A 20,646-nucleotide genomic window follows, 5' to 3' on the forward strand; every position below is an offset into this window, starting at 1 on the left:
GTTTCAACAGCGTGAAGCCGAGCTAGGTGTGAGGCAGGAGCACCGGCCCATAGGGGAGAACAGTATTCCATTGAGCTGCGGATGAAAGCCTTGTATGTGGTGAGGAGCTCAGGTGTGCCGAGGAAGGACTTCGCACGACGGAGGATGCCCAGTCGGCGACTGGCTTTGGAGGCCAGCTTGGAAATGTGGTTTTCCCAAGAAAGATCATGGCAGATAGTGAGACCCAAAATCTTGAGCGACAGAACTTCTTGGAGAGGATTGTTGAGAAAGTAGATGGGAGGGTTGTCCAGTCGATCTTTTCGGAGAGACATAGTAAGAGTGTGAGATTTGTCAGGATTGAAAGACATGTTCCACTTGTTTGACCAGTCTGTGATTTTGTCCAGGTCTTCAGAGAGTGAGGAGGCAGCAGACTGCCGATCTGAGGGAAGAGGAATGGAGCGGCAGAGAGTGGAGTCATCAGCAAAGAGATAGAGAGGATTTTCGAGAGAGTCAGAGAGATCATTGATGAAGACCAGAAAAAGCACGGGGCCCAGAACACTACCTTGGGGAACTCCAGCCTGAACAGGAAGAGGAGATGAGAGAAACCCATTCAGGGCCACACGTTGACGACGACTAGAGAGGAAGTCCGCCAGCCATGCATGGAGATTTCCATGGATACCAAAGGAGGAGAGTTTGGTGAGCAGAGCGGGGTGCCAGACCGTGTCGAAGGCACGTGATATGTCGAGGGAGACAGCTCTAATTTCCTGTTTGGCATTGAGGACCTCCATCCATTGTTGAGACAGCAGAAGCAGCATGTCCAGAGTAGAGTGACCTGGTCTGAAACCAAATTGATGATCAGAGATCAAGCCATTGGAGAAGAGGAAAGATTTCATATCCGAAGCAATGATGGATTCCATGACTTTGCTGATAATTGGGAGAAGGCTGATTGGTCTGTAGTTGCTAGGATCTGTTTTTGCACCTTTTTTGTGCAAAGCGGTGATGTTGGCTGATTTCCAAGCAGATGGCAGTTGACCTTGAGCAAAAGAGAGGGTGAAGAGAACAGAGAGAGGGTGAGATAGAGCAGCAGAGCAGGATTTTAGGACCCGTGGGCTGATGCCGTCGGGTCCAGTTGCAGAATCAGAGTCGAGGGTTGACAGAAACTTTTCCACCTTGTCAGGAGGAAAGGACACGGAGTCCAGGAGCAGCAGGGTACGACTGGGTATGGTGGGTACAGAGAGGGATCGGTTTGGACACAAGATTTAGAGGCAAACACAGAGTTGAGGCATTCAGCTTTTTCACGTGCGGAGTCAGCTGTGTAGCCGTTTGAGGTAAGGGAGGGGATGGAGGGGGAACAAACACCAGAAACGGATTTGACCAGACGCCACCAGGATTTGGAAGAGGGAGACAGATAAGAGAGTTCGGTCTTGAGAACGGAGAGATATTGTTTCCTGGCTCTCCTGAGGGTGGACACACACTTGTTTCGGGCTTTGTGAAAGGAAATGAGATTTCCTTCCGTTGGATTTGCTTTCCAGGAGACGAAGGCAAGTTGTTTCTGGGCAACAGCCTCACCACAAGATTCCGTGTACCATGGACGGGAGGAAGGGTATGACAACTGAAGACGAGATGGGATAAATCTGTGCATGAGAGAGAGCAATTTACTTTGGAAGAATTCCCAGGATGAGTTGATGTCAGAGGTGGTAGAGATGGGAGACCAGTCCAGATGATTGATGGCTGCTTGAAGACCGTGCCAGTTGGCCTGAGTGAAATGCCAGACTCGTCGACGCTGAGCAGGCTCCCTGAGGATGGTCAGAGAGATGTCCACTTTAACAAGGACATGATCAGATGATCCGATCGGAGCAGAAGAAGAGCAGCAGACATTTTCAGGGAAGTTAGTCATAACCAAGTCCAGAAGAGAAGATGTTCCGTTGACTGAGATCCGGGTCGGGAAATTGACAGATTGTGTCAGTCCCAGTGAGTCGCAGAAGTCCTTTGCTGAGGAGCCATGGCTGGTGAGAGAGGTACCCACACCCAGCCAACTGGCATGATGACAGTTGAAATCACCACATATGAGGAAGAGAGAGTTGGGATGAGTAGATAGAAGTTGGTCCATATCATCAGACAGCGAGATGTAGATGGAGTCATCACTGTTTGGTGGACGGTACAACACACATATGAACAAGAGGTGGGAGCGAAGGGGAAGCCGTAGCCAGAGGTATTCCTGGGGGTGAGGTGGAGAGAGTGCAGTGCAGGGCGAGTGAGGAAGAGAGTTTTTGATAAAGATAGCAACACCGCCTCCAGGACGAGGCTCAGGTCTATCATACCGGAGGAGGGAGTAGCCCGGGAGAGATACTATGGAATCAGAGACATCATAAAGGAGGAAAGTTTCTGTTAAGCAGATCACGTCTGGTTTGACAGAAGCAACCTGTATGGAGAGATCAGTTAAGTTTGAACGAAGGCCCCGGATGTTTGAGGTCCATACCGTTAATGAAGAGGAAGGGGGAGCATCAGATACAGAACAGGGGGGAGGAGGGGTAGGGTAAGATGTGGAAGAGGTGGAAGAGGTAGGGAGAGCTGTTGAAGGTGTGTCAGAGATTTCAGAATAGCTCAGAGAAAGGGAAGGATGGGGCGGACAAAAGGTTTGATGGTGATTGGGTGAGCCACAATGAGGTGTTATTTGAGGAGGGGGAAGAGCGAGGCAGAAGGTTGGGGGAGATGGAGGTGAGAGTTTGAAGGGGGAAGAAGCGGGGAGGACGCTTTGAGGAGGGGGAGTGAGAGGGGGGAAATTGAGAAGCAATGAGGGTGGGGAGATTTGAAGGGGAGGGGTGAGGGGGGAGTTTGGGAGGGAAGGGACAAGGGGAGGGATTTGAAAGGGATGGGATATGGGGGAGATTTGGAGGGGAGGGGTGAGGCAGAAGTCTAGGAGGGGAGGGGCGAGGGGGCGTCTTGGCGGGGAGGGGTGAGGGGGTAGTTTAGGAGGGAGGGGGCAAGGGGGGAGATTTGAAAGGGATGGGTGATGGGGAAGATTTGGAGGGGAGGGGTGATTGGGAAGATTTGGAGGGGAGGGGTGAGATTGGATTTTTGAAAGTGTACGATTTATGGGAAACGAACATTTATTGCAAAATGAGTTTCTTGTGACCTTCGAGTTAAAAATACGTTTAAGGACGCTGGATGGAGGATGGAGGATGGAGTGCAGGAGAGTTTAGGGAATGTAGAAAAAAGGCACTATAGGAGATGGATTTTTTTTTTGGGATGAATTGATTTGGTGAGCAAGTCGAAAGCAGCCTTAGTGAAAGGTGAAAGTTGGAAGGGGGAAGAAGCAGGGAGGATGCTTTGAGGAGGAGGGGTGAGAGTTGGGATGGGTAGATAGAAGTGGTCCATATTATCAGACAGTGAGATGTAGATGGAGTCATCGCTGTTTGGTGGACGGTACAACACACATATGAACAAAAGGTGGGAGCGAAGGGGAAGCCGTAGCCAAAGGTATTCCTGGGGGTGAGGTGGAGAGAGGGCAGTGGAGGGCGAGTGAGGAAGAGAGTTTTTTATAAAGATAGCAACCCCACCTCCAGGACGAGGCTCAGGTCTATCATACCGGAGGAGGGAGTAACCTGGGAGAGATACCAAGGCATCAGAGACATCATGAAGGAGGAAAGTTTCTGTTAAGCAGATCACATCTGGTTTGTCAGAAGCAACCTGTATGGAGAGGTCAGTCAAGTTTGAGCGAAGGCCCCGGATGTTTGAGGTCCATACCGTTAATGAAGAGGAAGGGGGAGCATCGGGTCCAGAACAGGGGGGGGGAGGGGTAGGGTAAGATGTGGAAGAGGAGGAAGAGGTAGGGAGAGCTGTTGAAGGTGTGTCAGAGATTTCGGAGATTTCAGAATAGCTTGGAGAAAGGGAAGAATGGGGTGGACAAAAGGTTTGATGGAGATTGGGTGAGGCACAGTGAGGTGTTATTTGAGGAGGGGGAAGAGCGAGGCAGAAGGTTTGGGAAGATGAAGGTGAAAGTTGGAAGGGGGAAGAAGCAGGGAGGATGCTTTGAGGAGGAGGGGTGAGAGGGGAGTCTAGGAGGGGAGGAGCGAGGGAGAGTCTCGGAGGGGAGGGGTGTGGGGGGAGTTTAGGAGGGAGGGGAGGGAAGGGGCAAGGGGGGAGATTGGAAAGGGATGGGTGATGGGGAGGATTTGGAGGGGAGGGGTGAGATTGGATTTTGAAAAGTGTACGATTCATGGGAAACGAACATTTTTTGCAAAATGAGTTTGAGACCTTCGAGTCAAAAATACGTTTGAGGACACTGGAGGAGGGGTGGAGTTCTGGATAGTTTAGGGAATGTAGAAAGGAGGAACTGTAAGAGATGGTATTATATATATTTTTTGGAATGAATAGATTTGGTGAGCAAGACGAAAGCATCCTTTTGTAGGAAAAGAAGAAAAGGGTGTTATAATATATGAGAGAAAATAGTTGTTCAGGGGAGAGATTATACATTTCTAACCGCGAGATCGCGAACGAAGAACGAACGAACAAAAAGAACAACAAATAAACGAATAAGACCTGGGAAGGAAATATTTTTTTGGGGTTTTTTTTTGTTTGTTTTTGTGAGTACAGATATTAAACAAGGAGGTACGGGGTGAACGACTGGGACGAAACAGAGAACGAAAATAATTTTAGCGCATTCGACGAATCGCTGAGAGAGAAACAAAACCACAAGGTCGGAGACGGTACGGTAGTCTAAGCCTACGAGTACTAGGCCACAAAATACTCGATACCATTAACCGACGATTGTGTATACATGTACGAAAAATTAGCACCGAAAATTTTCCAAAAGATACGCTGTAGGTACACACACCGAAAGATAGATACAGTCTCGACAAAAACACGATTGTGAAAGATCACTTAGCTTCGAGAGCGTGAGCGCATGGAGCAGCTTCGAAAAGACGTGACCTCGCCGTGATCTCGGAGGAGGGGTGGAGTTCTGGATAGTTTAGGGAATGTAGAAAGCGATGATTAGTTTAGGGAAAAATGTGATTTGGGTTTATTAGTGGAAGATGATGTGATTTGGGTTTATTAGTGGAAGATGATGTGATTTGGGTTTATTAGTGGAAGATGATGTGATTTGGGTTTATTCGTGGAAGCGTGATGTGATTTGGGTTTATTAATGTGACGTGATGTGATTTGGGTTTATTAGTGGAAGATGATGTGATTGGGTTTGTTGGTGGAAAGATGACGTGATTTGGGGTTTATTGATGAAAGGGTGATGTGAATTGGATTTGTTTATGGAAGTACAGGGTCACATCTTTCATTCGCTGGAAAGTTGCTGGGCAACACAGGGTCGCTTCATTGATGGGAATATTAAGAGAGGAGGGGAGAGAGAAGAGGGGAGGGAGGAGGAGTAGGGAAGGGAGAAGAGACATGTTATCTAATGTGTTCTCTCAAGAATGTAAAAAGTCATCTATCAAGCATAAAACACACACACACACACACACACACACACACACACACACACACACACACACACACACACACACACACACACACCCATATTCCGCATGCACACACAGGCACTGAATATGAAAAATATTGGTTTGGTAAGCTGCACTTTATACTTCCACAAAAATATTATTGCCTTTAACTGATGTTATCTTGTTTACCTGTGCTTCTCCTCAGGTGGAGATTGGTAAAACTGTTCCAGTGTCTGTACGAGTATTGGACTCGGCATGGCAGCCGTTTTTGTCCTACTTCCACGAGCCAATGGGACTGACACTCTCAGCCTCATCGAGTTTCATCTCTCTTGAGTGAGACATCTGTGACGGGATGGGTAAAGGGGTTATTGGAGTACAGGAGGAAAGAGTTGAGCAAAACCGAGCGAATCATAACCGAGACTTTAGATGTAAGAGTTGGAATGGATTTTTTTTTTACATGAGGTTTTGAATGGCGGTGTTTTCAGCAGAGGATCATTAACCATCCTCTTCCGGTTCGGGACTGGGATTGCTGAAATGTTGGGTTTTACTTCCTTTGTTGAAGTTCATCAGAGTGAACAATTCCGCCCCGCAGCTGTCCTGTTTTTCTGTTATAGATTCACCCCTGTGTTGGTAATTGCGTTTTGAACCCATTCCCATAACATTTCTGTGTGTACTGTTTAATCAATCTGTCTGGCCTAACTCGCAAGGCCTCAGATAGAAACTGTCTCATTTTCTCAAGACTGACACATGTGCCAGAAGGTTTATTTTATTGTGGACGCTCTCCTTTCACGCATTTTGACCTGTTTCTCGCCATGCATCATGCTCCTGCTCTCACATTGCATCGCCGCTCTTCCTGCTCCCACTCACGTCACCATGCATCATGCTCCTGCTCTCACATTGCATCGCCACTCTTCCTGCTCCCACTCACATCACCATGCATCATGCTCCTGCTCTCACATTGCATCGCCGCTCTTCCTGCTCCCACTCATCACCATGCATCATGCTCCTGCTCTCACTTCGCATCACTGCTCTTCCTGCTCCCACTCACGTCACCATGCATCATGCTCCTGCTCTCACATTGCATCGCCGCTCTTCCTGCCCCCACTCACGTCACCATGCATCATGCTCCTGCTCTCACATTGCATCGCCGCTCTTCCTGCTCCCACTCATCACCATGCATCATGCTCCTGCTCTCACTTCGCATCACTGCTCTTCCTGCTCCCACTCACGTCACCATGCATCATGCTCCTGCTTTCACATTGCATCACCACTCTTCCTGCTCCCACTCATCACCAGGCATCATGCTCCTGCTCTCACATTGCATCGCCGCTCTTCCTGCTCCCACTCACGTCACCATGCATCATGCTTCTGCTCTCACATCACATCGCCGCTCTTCCTGCTCCCACTCATGTCACCATGCATCATGCTCCTGCTCTCACATTGCATCGCCGCTCTTCCTGCCCCCACTCACGTCACCATGCATCATGCTCCTGCTCTCACATTGCATCGCCGCTCTTCCTGCTCCCACTCATCACCATGCATCATGCTCCTGCTTTCACATTGCATCACCACTCTTCCTGCTCCCACTCATCACCATGCATCATGCTCCTGCTCTCACATTGCATCGCCGCTCTTCCTGCTCCCACTCACGTCACCATGCATCATGCTTCTGCTCTCACATCACATCGCCGCTCTTCCTGCTCCCACTCATGTCACCATGCATCATGCTTCTGCTCTCACATTTCATCGCCGCTCTTCCTTCTCCCACTCACATCACCATGTATCATGCTTCTGCTCTCACATCGCATCACCGCTCTTCCTGCTCCCACTCACGTCACCATGCATCATGCTTCTGCTCTCACATTTCATCGCCGCTCTTCCTGCTCCCACTCACATCGCCATGCATCATTCTCCTGCTCTCACATCGCATCGCCGCTCTTCCTGCCCCCACTCACGTCACCATGCATCATGCTCCTGCTCTCACATTGCACGTTGTGCTGTTTTGTAAATGGACAAAGTACTTATTCCTTATAGGCCACTCGAAAAATCCCCTGATGAGGTAACGGCGAGCTTCCTAGCATACGGTCTCAATGTGGGGCAGGCTAGTCTCTCTGCGTCGGCCGCTGGAGGATCTGGACATCGCCACACGTCCACACCGAGAGCAATCCAGGTGAGTTAGAGACAATGGCTTTGTGGCCTCTTAATGTATCCTCAAGTTGAGTGTCGTTTGCTGTTTAAGTGCCGTCATTTTGATTCGGTGGCAATCACCGGCCTGCCATATTGTCTAATGCATAAGCTTCACTTGTGCACCCCAGGTCTTTCCTCCTTTCAGACTCTCCCCCCGCACAATCACCCTGATTGTAGGTGGCACGCTTCAGGTATGTGACATTTGAGTGTTTGACCTGTGATATTGTCATGTGATGAACTATATCACATGTAAAGAGTTTTATTTATTTATTAAGGAATTGATTGCCCAACTTGACTTTTATATATTTTATTTTTATTTTGCATCCAAAGTCGAGGCTCATGGAAGAGTGAGAATGCTGAACGGATTAGGACATGAAAGTACAAAGGGAACCGCAGAAAGAAAGGGGGAAATGCCAACAGCAGGGCCGAAGAAAAGGATAGACTGAGATGGATAACAAGGGATGCGAGTTGCAGATGAGGGTGGGGGAGAATGCAGGGAATGGACAAGATGGATACAGAAACAAACTCTCAGGAGGGAAAACTTGGAATTTGGGGATGTGGGGATGATGGTTTAACAGGGTTAGAAAAGATGAAGGCTTTGGATTGGGGATGATCTGAGATGATGGTGAACAGCTGTCTTGAAGACCTGAAAGGAAGAGAGATTAAGGGATGATCTGAGATGGTGGTGAACAGCTGTCTGGAAGACCTGGAGGGAAGAATGAGATTGAAGGATGATCTGAGATGGTGGTGAACAGCTGTCTTGAAGACCTGAAAGGAAGAGAGATTGAGGGATGATCTGAGATGGTGGTGAACAGCTGTCTGGAAGACCTGGAGGGAAGGATGAGATTGAAGGATGATCTGAGATGGTGGTGAACAGCTGTCTTGAAGACCTGGAGGGAAGAATGAGATTGAAGGATGATCTGAGATGGTGGTCAGCAGCTGTCTTGAAGACCTGGAGGGAAGAATGAGATTGTGGTGAGCAGCTGTCTGGAAGATCTGGAGGGAAGAGTGAGATTGATGGATGATATGAGATTGTGGTGAGCAGCTGTCTTGAAGACCTGGAGGGAAGAATGAGATTGAAAGATGATCTGAAATGGTGTTGAACAGCTGTCTTGAAGACCTGGAGGGAAAAGTAAGATTGAAGGATGATCTGAGATGGTGGGGAGCAGCTGTCTTGCAGCTGGGGGGGGGGGGGGGGGCTAGGGGGATAACGGGAGTGGCAAAGCACAGAGCAGAGGGTGCAAAAACAGAAAGGAGAAAATAGACTCGGCTTCATCACGAGAGGTCCTAATGATCTTTTGAAGGTCTTGATTTCCACGGCATCAAGCTGAGCGATATTGGAGACAGGAGCCAACCTAGAGGGGACAGCAGTACTCCATTAAGCTGCGGATGAAGGCCTTGAAGGTGGATCGGAGCTCAGGTGTGCTAAGGAAGGACTTTGTACGACGGAGGATGCCCAGTCGGCGACTGATTTTGGAGAACAACTCTGAAACGTGGTGAAGTTATGATTTTTGACAAATGATTATCGTTCGGTTAGTTGTGATGACGTCACAATCACACCTGATACTTCCCTACTTTAACCAGATAATGTCCGAAGGTGGGCCCCAGCCACAGTCGAGCCTAACCTTCTTGCTGGCAAACCGCACTGTGGCGCATGTTGATGGTGTTGGGCTCTTGGTGGCAAAATCCCCAGGTACGACAGAGCTCCGAGGAATGATCGAGGTGATGGACACGGACTCTGGCCATCCCGTCGTCTTATCAGAGGTGTTGTCCCCCATCCCTTCCCCAATACATGTTTTTGTTTTTATTATTTATTTCGTATCCTTGTAGGAGTGTTATTTTATATCACTCAGAAAGGAGCTTGTACATGTAGAATATGCATTATGCATGGCAAGGTCATTGGGAAACCTCATTGTACTTTCCCATCATGATCTGAGTACTCGGATGGGAGTAACGAACAGGCCGAACCGCTCACAGTGATGGTTAAAATGAGAGCAAGTTGGGTCTGAAGGTTTGAACATCGAGTGAATGCTTGCGAATGATGAAAGTGATGGACATTTATGAATCCTGATGAAATCGACACCTCTTACTGATCTTGTACCTGAACCAGGTCAGAGTGTTTGTGATTGGATGAGGAGGTTCAAATGGTTTTCTTGTGATGCCCTTTCACTATTGCATTGAGTTTAAAACAAGAGGAAGTGGAGAGATTTGTTTTTAAATTCTGTTTCTAAATACACCCGACTGTACAAAACACTTGAGTTGGAAGGAAGGCAAATCCAACTGAAGGCAATCTCAGTTCCTTCCACCAAGCTCGGAACAAGTGTGTGTCTACCCTCAGGAGTGCCAGGAAGCACTATCTCTCCACACTCAAGAATGAACTCTCAAACCTGTCTCCTTCCTCCAAATCCTGGTGGCGTCTGGTCAAATCCGTTTCTGGTGTTTGTTCCTCCTCCATCCCCTCCCTCACCTCAAATGGCGACACAGTTCACACCGCACGTGACAAAGCCGAATGTCTCCACTCTGTGTTTGCCTCAAAATCTTGTGTCCCAAACCCATCTCTCTCTGTTCCCACCTTACCCAGTCGAACCCAACTGCTCCTGGACTCTGTGTCCTTCTCTCCTGACAAGGTGGAGAAGTTTTTGTCAAACCTCGACTGATTCTGCAACTGGGCCAGACGACATCAGCCCACGGGTCCTAAAATCCTGCTCTGCCACTCTATCTCACCCTCTCTCTGTTCTTTTCACCCTCTCTTTTGCTCAAGGTCATCTGCAAGCATCCTGGAAATCAGCAAACATTACCGCTTAACACAAAAAAGGTGCAAAAACAGATCCTCGCAACTACAGACCAATCAGCCTGCTCCCAATTGTCAGCAAAGTCATGGAATCAATCATTGCTTCAGATATCAAATCCTTCCTCTTCTCCAATGGCTTGATCTCCGATCATCAATTTGGATTCAGACCAGGCCATTCTACTCTGGACATGTTGCTTCTGCTGTCTCAACAATGGATGGAGGTCCTCGATGCCAAACTAAATCAGAGCCGTCTCCCTTGACATATCACGTGTAGTCTAGTAGGAAGACTAGGTCCCCCTGCACCCCCCGGAGATATACTTCTAATCAGTGTTTCTAGATTGGAAAAAATGTGTAGAAAATGACTAGCTATGGCCCCAAGCTGAAAAAATGTCCCACATACCATTTTTATGCAAATTACTGCTGCCATTATCAAAAAAACGATTTTTGACATATCTCAGCCAATATTGCAGATAATTGAAAAATGAAGGTGTCTAGACCCATGTTTTGAAGGGCATAGATCATGATAGAACTATTCATAACATGATTACATGTGTCTATGGTATACTAGTATGCTAATTAGTGCTTTATTTACAAAATAATCACAGTTTTACGAAATAATAGACTCATATTAAGGTCCGTCTACACAGACGTTAACACAAAGTTTTATTTTTCTAAATATTACAACTGTCAAAATAGTCCTAGCACTCAATGTGACCACTCTTCTCTTGCTTGTTTTAGATAAACATCATTAGCAAATTAGCAACGTTACTACATGACTAGCAAATTCATTTGGCCAGCGCCAGATGATGGGAAGGGCTTTCATGCAGACACCCAGATCAAATGTATTCAGGACCCATCTCTGACCCACCTCAGCAGTTGCTGCCTCGGAACGCTTCAGTAGCTCACGAACAACTGCGTTGTCTGTGATCGGTTGGTGGATAGGCGTGCAGTAGTCGACTGTTGATTTGCTGGGTGGGGGAGAACCAGTTGCAGAGGTGAAACCCCCTAGCCCAGGCACAGGCTGCAGGCCACAGCTTCCGATGTATCTGATGAAGAGCCAGATGTAGTACTCTTGCATCGTAGTGGCATAGACTGTGTCATTCTCTGCTGGCGGTGTGAATGATGAGCCTTCAGGGAACTTCGGGCCAACGCGAGTAAAGTGCAAGGGTGGGAGAGTTTTTGGTGTGTCGACCTTCAGGCTACGCTGTTGTGACCTATTGATGGTAGGTAGCATTCGGTCCTTGCTGCTCTCGAACCCGGGCTTGACCTCCTGCACCATGATTCCTCCAGCACTGTTTACAATGTTGCTGCCGTGCACACTGGTAGTGGTTTTATTCAAGTTGTCCCACTCACAGTGGAATACAAGGTTGCCCTCTCCTGTCACAATTTGTGGTGTACGATAAGTTGAGACTTCATCCAGGACCTTGGCGAGAGCAGTTTCCAACTCCAAGGCGAAATCGTAGCTCTCAGAGTGTCCAAGCCTGTGTAGTATTGTGGTGAGCTGTTTGCTTCGGAACAGGTGCCTTACAGTCACACAGAGGAGAATGTGCTTTGGTAACTTCCATTTTCCATCTGACACTGCACGGCACAGATCTTGTCCAATGGAGAAGACCAGACGCTTCACCTTTTCTGTCTCGATGCCCTCCTTGCCAGTCATTAGCACGCTGAGAAAGCGGACAAGGTCTGGAGGTAGGATGTCTTCAGGATTGAGCTCCATGTCTTCAGCTGTTGGTGGCCATGGTTGGTCTTTACACTCTCTGAAAGCCTGTAGAATACCCTGGCGAAGTTGGAGGGCAACATTTTGGTTCTTGTTTGTGCTTCCGAGTGTGAATGCTCGTGCGAGAGCATTGGAAACTGTTATGTTTGAGCTGTGCACAAGCCAGAAAGAAATGACATCACATTTGTCATGATCAACCTTCGTGAAGTGGATATGCTCCTTGATTGGGTCATTCTGTAGGCGTTTCAGTAGTTTCTCTGACCGATAATTTGAGTTCTCATATCCATTCAGTTTCAGTTCCTCGACATAGAGCAAGCGCAAGGAAGAAAGCTGTAGAACTTTATTCTGCTGGATGACCTGGGTTTGAATGTGTTCCAGTACTGAGTTGAATGCCTTTTCATGGGCGGCTGACATGCAAGCCTGCTCCTTTGGTGCTTCGGCTCTGTGAATCGCACGCTCATAGTTGTAGAATGCTGTGCGGAAAGCTTTAAAACATGACGGATGGTGTTTGGCCTCACATGCAAAGAGGTCTTTGTTTTTCACCTTTCGATGGAGTCGATAGAGACCCATTTTCTCAGCCCGTGTTTCGATTTGCTCCCATGCATTTTCTTTGTTTTTAAAGGATGGGAAGGTTGTAGGCCTCTCAGTATTGCGATGAGCATCTTTGGTCTCAACTTTCTCACAAAATATACACTCTGGCGGGAAGATGGGTTCAGCAGAACCTCCTGGTTTACGAGGAGAGTGATGCCATGATGAGGTTGATGGCCCTGGTTCTGTATCATCTCCCAGACGATGAAAGTGGCGGACAAAGTGCTTATAACACTTGCTGTGATATCCTACTCTTTCTAGGTCATCAGGAAGAGTTGCCGGGATCTGATCACATACTGATTGCATACGACATGGGGAGTCATGCGGTTGGTTGAGACGTCTATCCCGGATCTTTTGAAGCAGTTGCAGTTTTTCTGAAGCAGATCCTTTAATTTTACGGAGGGGCGTGAAATCCCCATGATCAGACATGGATGGTACATGAAGGATGCATGTAGGAGGAGAGCTTTGGGCTGCAGGTTCTACACTCCGTTTTCTTTTGGGCATGCTTGCTGTCGATGTCTACCATCACTGTTAAATGACAAATAAGAAATCACGAATGATGTTAAAAGTGCCTGTGAAAGGAGGCTCTGAGTTTTCAGTGAGGTAACAGAGGTTCTGAGTCATGTTCTACACTAGGGTACTTTTTAGCTGACTAAACCATGTTTAGTGGCATCAAAAGTGCTAATAGCTAAAACATCTAAATTCTTCCACACTAACGTTAGCTATCTAGGCCAATGAAACATTGTGCTAAGTTACTGTAGCTAGCTCAGCTGTCGTGCCTCTTTCTGGTTCAATTCATATACAGAAGTCAACAGATATGTCTCATGTTTGGCATTAACAAAAGTTTAAGTTACACCGACATTAGGAACATACTGTACATAGATGAGGCTAGCTTTAACGTTAGCTAACATGGTGCTAGCTGGCTCAGCTGTTATTCTGCCTGTTTATGATTTCATGCAGAAACTGAAGTCAAGAGTGTGAGTAACATTATAGTTAGCATCTTACCTGGCTAGATTGGAGGATGAATACCAAGAACAACACACAGATGGAATGGAAGACTGAACTTTCAACTGAGGTATTCAATAACATCAACGTTACCAATTGATACGAGCGCGCGACATTACCAATTGATACGAGCGCGCGAGCGCGCATGTTACATGGATGGAAATGTAAAATGGCAGCTATAGCAGCACTAATTTGGATCTCTAGTCTGTCATTTCTGCACTGTGATTGGATAACATAAAAAAATATGTTTGGGAGTTAACAGCAGGAGTTGGTAGATTTTACGTGGGCTGGGTGAGAAACCTTTAAATAAGCAAGTGAAAATCTCTCGCAATACAAAGTCAATGGTGGGAAGAAAAGTTGAGTGGTACCAATGTTACTGCCAATGTCCCGCCCCTATGCAAGACTCAGGAGCATCTTGTTGACATTTAACCTTGAAAATACCTGGGTTTAGACCCCTTATGTACCATGTTAAGTTATCTGCAGTATTAACGTATCCTTATCATTTGTAAAACTGATTATTTTGTAATTACAGCATTAATATGCATACTAGTATACCATAGACACATGTAATCATGTTATGAATAGTTCTATCATGATCTATGCCCTTCAAAACATGGGTCTAGACACCTTCATTTTTCAATTATCTGCAATATTGGCTGAGATATGTCAAAAATCGTTTTTTTGATAATGGCAGCAGTAATTTGCATAAAAATGGTATGTGGGACATTTTTTCAGCTTGGGGCCATAGCTAGTCATTTTCTACACATTTTTTCCAATCTAGAAACACTGATTAGAAGTATATCTCCGGGGGGTGCAGGGGGACCTAGTCTTCCTACTAGACTAGTGCCTTCGATATGGTCTGGCACTCATCTCTGCTCACCAAACTCTCCTCTTATGGTATCCATGGAAATCTCCACGCTTGGCTTTCGGACTTCCTCTCTGGTCGTAGTCAACGTGTGGCCCTGATTGGATTTCTCTCATCTCCCCCTACCTGTTCTGGCTGGAGTTCCCCAAGGCAGTGTTCTGGGCCCTGTGCTTTTTCAGGTCTTCATCAATGATCTCTCTGACTCTCTGGAAAATCCTCTCTATCTCTTTGCTGATGACTCCACTCTCTGCCGCTCCATTCCTCATCCCTCAGATCGGTAGTCTGTAGCCTCCTAACTCTCTGCAGACCTGGACAAAATCACATTCTGGTCAAACAAGTGACCCGTCATCCACCGTTTGCCCTTCACGTGACTCGTGGTGGTCCCTCTCGGCTCTCCCCCCGTTGGTATTTTTGTGCACATAAGATTGTTCACAGTTCTGTTTTAATATTATTTAAATATGTTTTACCTTTCCCCTTCAGTGTTTTACTCAGTGGTATTTTACAACACGCTGTTTTTCTTCCTATTTAAAAGGCTTTTCTCAATTTCCTCTCCAACTCATTCCACCTCAAAAAAAAGAAATTCAATATCTTATACGTCTCCCTCACTACATGGTCTAAATTCACATTCATTCCATCCCTCCTCCATCATTCTGAACCGGATTGCTAACTTGAAAATCACAACAAACCCAATTTGTTTTCAATGTTCGTCTTTCATTAATCATCCACTTTCTAAACTCCCCTCTTGCCCCTCCCATCCAAATCCCTCCCCTTGCACCTACACTCCTAAACTCCCCCCTTGCCCCGCCACTCTTAAACTCCCCCCCTGCCCCTCCACTCCTGAACTCCCCCCTTGCCCTTCCACTCCTGAACTCCCCCCTTGCCCTTCCCCTCCTAAACTCCCCCCTCACTCCTCCCCTTCAATACTCCCCCCCAACCCCTCCCATTCAAATCTCCCCCCATACCATTCCTCTCCAATTCTCCCTCCTCCCCCCTCCTCCTCAAAGCTGCCTCCTCCCCACTTCGTCTCCCTTCTATCTCATACCTCCACCCCCCCAACCTTCTTCTTTCCTCTGCCCCCCCCTCAAACAACCCCTCACTGTGCCTCATCCCTTCACCTTCAAACCTTTCATCCTCCTCATCCTTCCCTTTCTTGGAACTCTTCTGCAATCGCTGACACACTAACAACTGCTCTCCCTACCTCCCCCTCTCATCCTTCATCTTACCCTACTCCTCCCCTCCCCTGTCCTGTATCCGATGCTCCCCCTCTCTCTTCATTAACGGTATGGACCTCAAACATCCGGGGCCTTCGCTCAAACCTGACTGATCTCTCCATACAGGTTGCTTCTGACAATCCAGACTTGATCTGCTTAACAGAGACTTTCCTCCTTCAAGATGTCTCTGATTCCTTAATATCTCTTCCTGGTTACTCCCTCCTCCGGTATGATAGACCTGAGCCTCGGCCTGGTGGTGGGGTGGCTATCTTTATCAAAAACTCTCTTCCTCACTCTCCTTGCACTGCCCTCTCTCCTCCTCACCCCCAGGAGTACCTCTGGCTACGGCTTCCTCTCCGCTCCCACCTTTTGTTCATATGTGTTCTGTACCGTCCCCCCAAACAGTGATGACTCCATCTACATTTCACTGTCCGACAACATGGACCAACTTCTATCCACTCATCCCAACTCTCTCTTCCTCATATGTGGTGACTTCAATTGTCATCATGCCACCTGGTTGGGTGTGGGTTCCTCTCTCACCAGTCATGGCACCTCAGCAAAGGACTTCTGTGACTCACTGGGATTGACACAATCTGTCAATTTCCCGACCCGGATCTCAGCCAATGGAGTATCTTCTCTTCTAGACTTGGTTATGACTAACTTCCCTGCTAATGTCTGCTGCTCTTCTTCTGCTCCAATCGGTTCTTCCGATCATGTGCTTGTCAAAGTGGACATCTCTCTGGCCATTCTCAGAGAGCCTCCTCAGCGTCGACGAGTCTGGCATTTCACTCAGGCCGACTGGGACGGTCTTCAAGCAGCCATCAATCGTCTGGATTGCTCTCCCATCTCCACTGCCTCTGACATCAATTCTTCCTGGGAATTCTTCCAAAGCAAACTGATCTCTCTCATGCACAGATTTATCCCATCTCGCCTTCAGTTGTCTTACCCTTCCTCCCGTCCATGGTACACTGAATCTTGTGGTGAGGCAGTTGCCCTGAAACAACTTGCCTTTGCCTCTTGGAAGGCTAATCCAACTGAAGGAAATCTCAGTTCCTTCCACCAAGCTCGGAACAAGTGTGTGTCTACCCTCAGGAGTGCCAGGAAGCACTATCTCTCCTCACTCAAGAATGAACTCTCAAACCTGTCTCCTTCCTCCAAATCCTGGTGGCGTCTGGTCAAATCCGTTTCTGGTGTTTGTTCCCCCTCCATCCCCTCCCTTACCTCAAATGGCCACACAGTTGACATCGCACGTGACAAAGCCGAATGCCTCAACTCTGTGTTTGCCTCAAAATCCTTAGTCCCAAACCCATCTCTCTCTGTTCCCACCTTTCCCAGTCGAACCAAACTGCTCCTGGACTCTGTGACCTTCTCTCCTGACAAGGTGGAGGAGTTTTTGTCAAACCTCGACTCTGATTCTGCAACTGGACCAGATGGCATCAGCCCACGGGTCCTAAAATCCTGCTCTGCCGCTCTATCTCACCCTCTCTCTGTTCTTTTCACCCTATCTTTTGCTCAAGGTCATCTGCCAGCATCCTGGAAATCAGCAAACATTACCGCTTTACACAAAAAAGGTGCAAAAACAGATCCTTGCAACTACAGACCAATCAGCCTGCTCCCAATTATCAGCAAAGTCATGGAATCCATCATTGCTTCGGATATGAAATCTTTCCTCTTCTCCAATGGCTTGATCTCTGATCATCAATTTGGTTTCAGACCAGGTCACTCTACTCTGGACATGCTGCTTCTGCTGTCTCAACAATGGATGGAGGTCCTCAATGCCAAACAGGAAATCAGAGCTGTCTCCCTTGACATATCACGTGCCTTCGATACGGTCTGGCACCCAGCTCTGCTCACCAAACTCTCCTCCTATGGTATCCATGGAAATCTCCATGCATGGCTTGCGGACTTCCTCTCTGGTCGTAGTCAACGTGTGGCCCTGAATGGATTTCTCTCATCTCCCCTTCCCGTTCAGGCTGGAGTTCCCCAAGGCAGTGTGCTGGGCCCTGTGCTTTTTCTGGTCTTTATCAATGATCTCTCCGACTCTCTGGAAAATCCTCTGTATCTCTTTGCTGATGACTCCACTCTCTGCCGCTCCATTCCTCTTCCCTCAGATCGGCAGTCTGCAGCCTCCTCACTCTCTGAAGACCTGGACAAAATCACAGACTGCTCAAACATGTGGAACATGTCTTTCAATCCTGACAAATCTCACACTCTTACTATGTCTCTCCGAAAAGATCGACTGGACAACCCTCCCATCTACTTTCTCAACAATCCTCTCCAAGAAGTTCTGTCGCTCAAGCTTTTGGGTCTCACCATCTGCCATGATCTTTCTTGGGAAAACCACATTTCCAAGCTGGCCTCCAAAGCCAGTTGCCGACTGGGCATCCTCCGTCGTGCGAAGTCCTTCCTAGGCACACCTGAGCTCCTCACCACATACAAGGCTTTCATCCGCAGCTCAATGGAATACTGTTCTCCCCTATGGGCTGGTGCTCCTGCCTCACACCTGGCTCGGCTTCACGCTGTTGAATCCAAAGCTTTCAGAATCATTGGAATCTCCCGCGATGAAGCTATCTCTGAGGGCCTTTCACTCACTCACCGCAGGCAGATAGGTGGTCTTTCTGTCTTCTACCGACTCCTCTCCGGCCTTGCTCCCCCAGCTCTCTCTGTGCTCTGTCCCCCAAATATTCCTGCAGGTCGCACAAGATCTGCCAGCCACCCTCTGATGATTAAACTGCCGAAATCTCGGCTCTCTGCTCACCTTCACTCTTTCATTCCTCTTTTCTCCCGCCTCTGGAACAAACTCCCACACTCACTTCAATCACACTCCTCCCTCCAGGTCTTCAAAACAGCTGTTCACCACCATCTCTTATCTTCCCCCATCCAAAACCTTGATCTTTTCTACCCCCACAAATTCACCCCAGATCCACCTTGTTTGAAATTCCAACTTCTTTCCTGGAAGTCTTGGCAGTGTCCATATGTTTTATACCTCTCCCACCCCCCCCCCCCCTTCCCATGCCTCCCCCCCAAAGCCCTCTCCCTCCCACAGTTCTCTCGATGTCTCCATGTCTCTCGGTCCCTGCTCTCAAATGTTGTGTTTGTGTCCTTCCCCCTCTCTCCCCATCTTGTCTACCGCTCCCGATGTTATTTGTTTTGTGTGTCTGTTTGTCTTTCTGTGTGATTAATGTTCGCTCTTTCACGAGCCTCGATCTTGTATACAAAAAAAAAAAAGAAAAAAAAAAAAGAAGTGGAACATGTCTTTCAATCCTAACAAATCTCACCATCTTACTATGTCTCTCCAAAAGACTGACTGGAAAACACTCCCAACCACTTTCTCAACAATCCTCTCCAAGAAGTTCTGTCACTCAAGCTTTTGGGTCTCACTATCTGCCATGATCTTTCTTGGGAAAACCACATTTCAAATCTGGCCTCCAAAGCCAGTCGCCGACTGGGCATCCTCCGTCGTGCGAAGTCCTTCCTTGGCACACCTGAGCTCCTCACCACATACAAGGCTTTCATCCGCAGCTCAATGGAATACTGTTCCCCCCTCTGGGCCGGTGCTCCTGCCTCACACCTATCCCAGCTTCACGCTGTTGAAACCAAAGCTTTCAAAATCATTGGAATCTCCTGCGATGAAGCTAACTCCGAGGGGCTTTCACTCGCTCACCGCAGGCAGGTTGGTGGTCTTTCTGTCTTCTCCCGACTGCTCTCCAGCCTTGCTCCCCCAGCTCTCTCTGTGTTCTGTCCCCCAAATATTCCTACAGGTCGCACAAGATCTGCCATCAACCTGCCATCTGCCATCAACGGTTAAACTGACAAAATCAACACTCTCTGCTCATCTTCACTTTTATTCCCATTTTCTCCTGCCTCTGGAACAAACTCCCCCACTCCCTTCAATCCCACTCCTCCCTCCAGGTCTTTAAAACAGCTGTTCACCACCATCTCTTATCTTCCCCCATCCAAAACCTTGATCTTTTCTACCCCTGCTAATTTTCACCCCAGATACACTTTTTTGAAATTCCAACTTCTTTCCTGGAAGGTCTTGCAGTGTCCATATGTTTTATACCTCTCCCACATCCCCCCAAGCCTTCTCCCTCCCACAGTTCTCTCGATGTCCTTGCTTTCAAATGTTGTGTTTGTGTCCGTCCTTCCCCCTCTCTCCCCATCTTGTCTACCGCTCCCCTTATTTTTTGTTTTGTGTGTCGGTTTGACTTTTTGTGTGATTAATGTTCGCTCTTTCAGGAGCCTCGATACGAAAAAAAAAGAAAAAAATTTCAGAGCAATTCGAAGAAGAACTCGAACGCATACATCCGCCAGGTGAACAGTTTATGATTTGCAACCCACTGAAAAGCTGGATCTGGATTCGGACCTGAACCAAAATCTAATCGTCTTATTCTTGTCACAGACCCAACTCATTCACCTGGTTTTGGCATAACTCGTCCATAACCTTTCTGTAATATCGTGCTAAAAATAGTTTTTTTTATCCTCGTACTCAATGGTGAAGAATCACTTTAGAAAATTGAAATCCTAATATCCCGATCCGTATTCTGATCTTCACCAAAATCAAATCAATTCTTCCCTATTGCACACCCAACCTTCCCACCGAGTTTTGTCAGAATCCATCCCGAACGTTTCCGAGACCTCGTGCTATGTATCGGTTTTAGCCTGATCTCTCAACGGTGAAGAATCACTTTTTAATTTCTCTGATCTGGATCCCGATTTGAATCTTCACTGAAATCGAATCAATTCTTCCCTATTGCACACCCAACCTTCCCATCGAGTTTCGTCCGAATCCGTCCCGAACGTTTCCGAGACCTCGTGCTATGTATCGGTTTTAGCCTGATCTCTCAACGGTG

The 20,646-nt window shown here is 47.6% G+C and overlaps 1 protein-coding gene across 1 annotated transcript in view; it reads left to right on the forward strand.

The window, feature by feature from the left end:
- The window catches only part of NUP210 (nucleoporin 210), a 148,079-nt gene that overhangs the window by 52,315 nt on the left and 75,118 nt on the right, over positions 1 to 20,646 (forward strand). Inside the window, exons 22-25 of the mRNA XM_068105006.2 lie at positions 5,635 to 5,762; positions 7,464 to 7,599; positions 7,745 to 7,807; positions 9,201 to 9,380. Of these exons, the coding sequence (XP_067961107.2) occupies positions 5,635 to 5,762; positions 7,464 to 7,599; positions 7,745 to 7,807; positions 9,201 to 9,380 (507 nt within the window). The remainder of the gene's footprint in view (positions 1 to 5,634; positions 5,763 to 7,463; positions 7,600 to 7,744; positions 7,808 to 9,200; positions 9,381 to 20,646) is intronic.

Source organism: Myxine glutinosa, chromosome 1 (assembly GCF_964187855.1).
Source record: "Myxine glutinosa chromosome 1, kmMyxGlut1.1, whole genome shotgun sequence".
NCBI lineage: Eukaryota > Metazoa > Chordata > Myxini > Myxiniformes > Myxinidae > Myxine > Myxine glutinosa.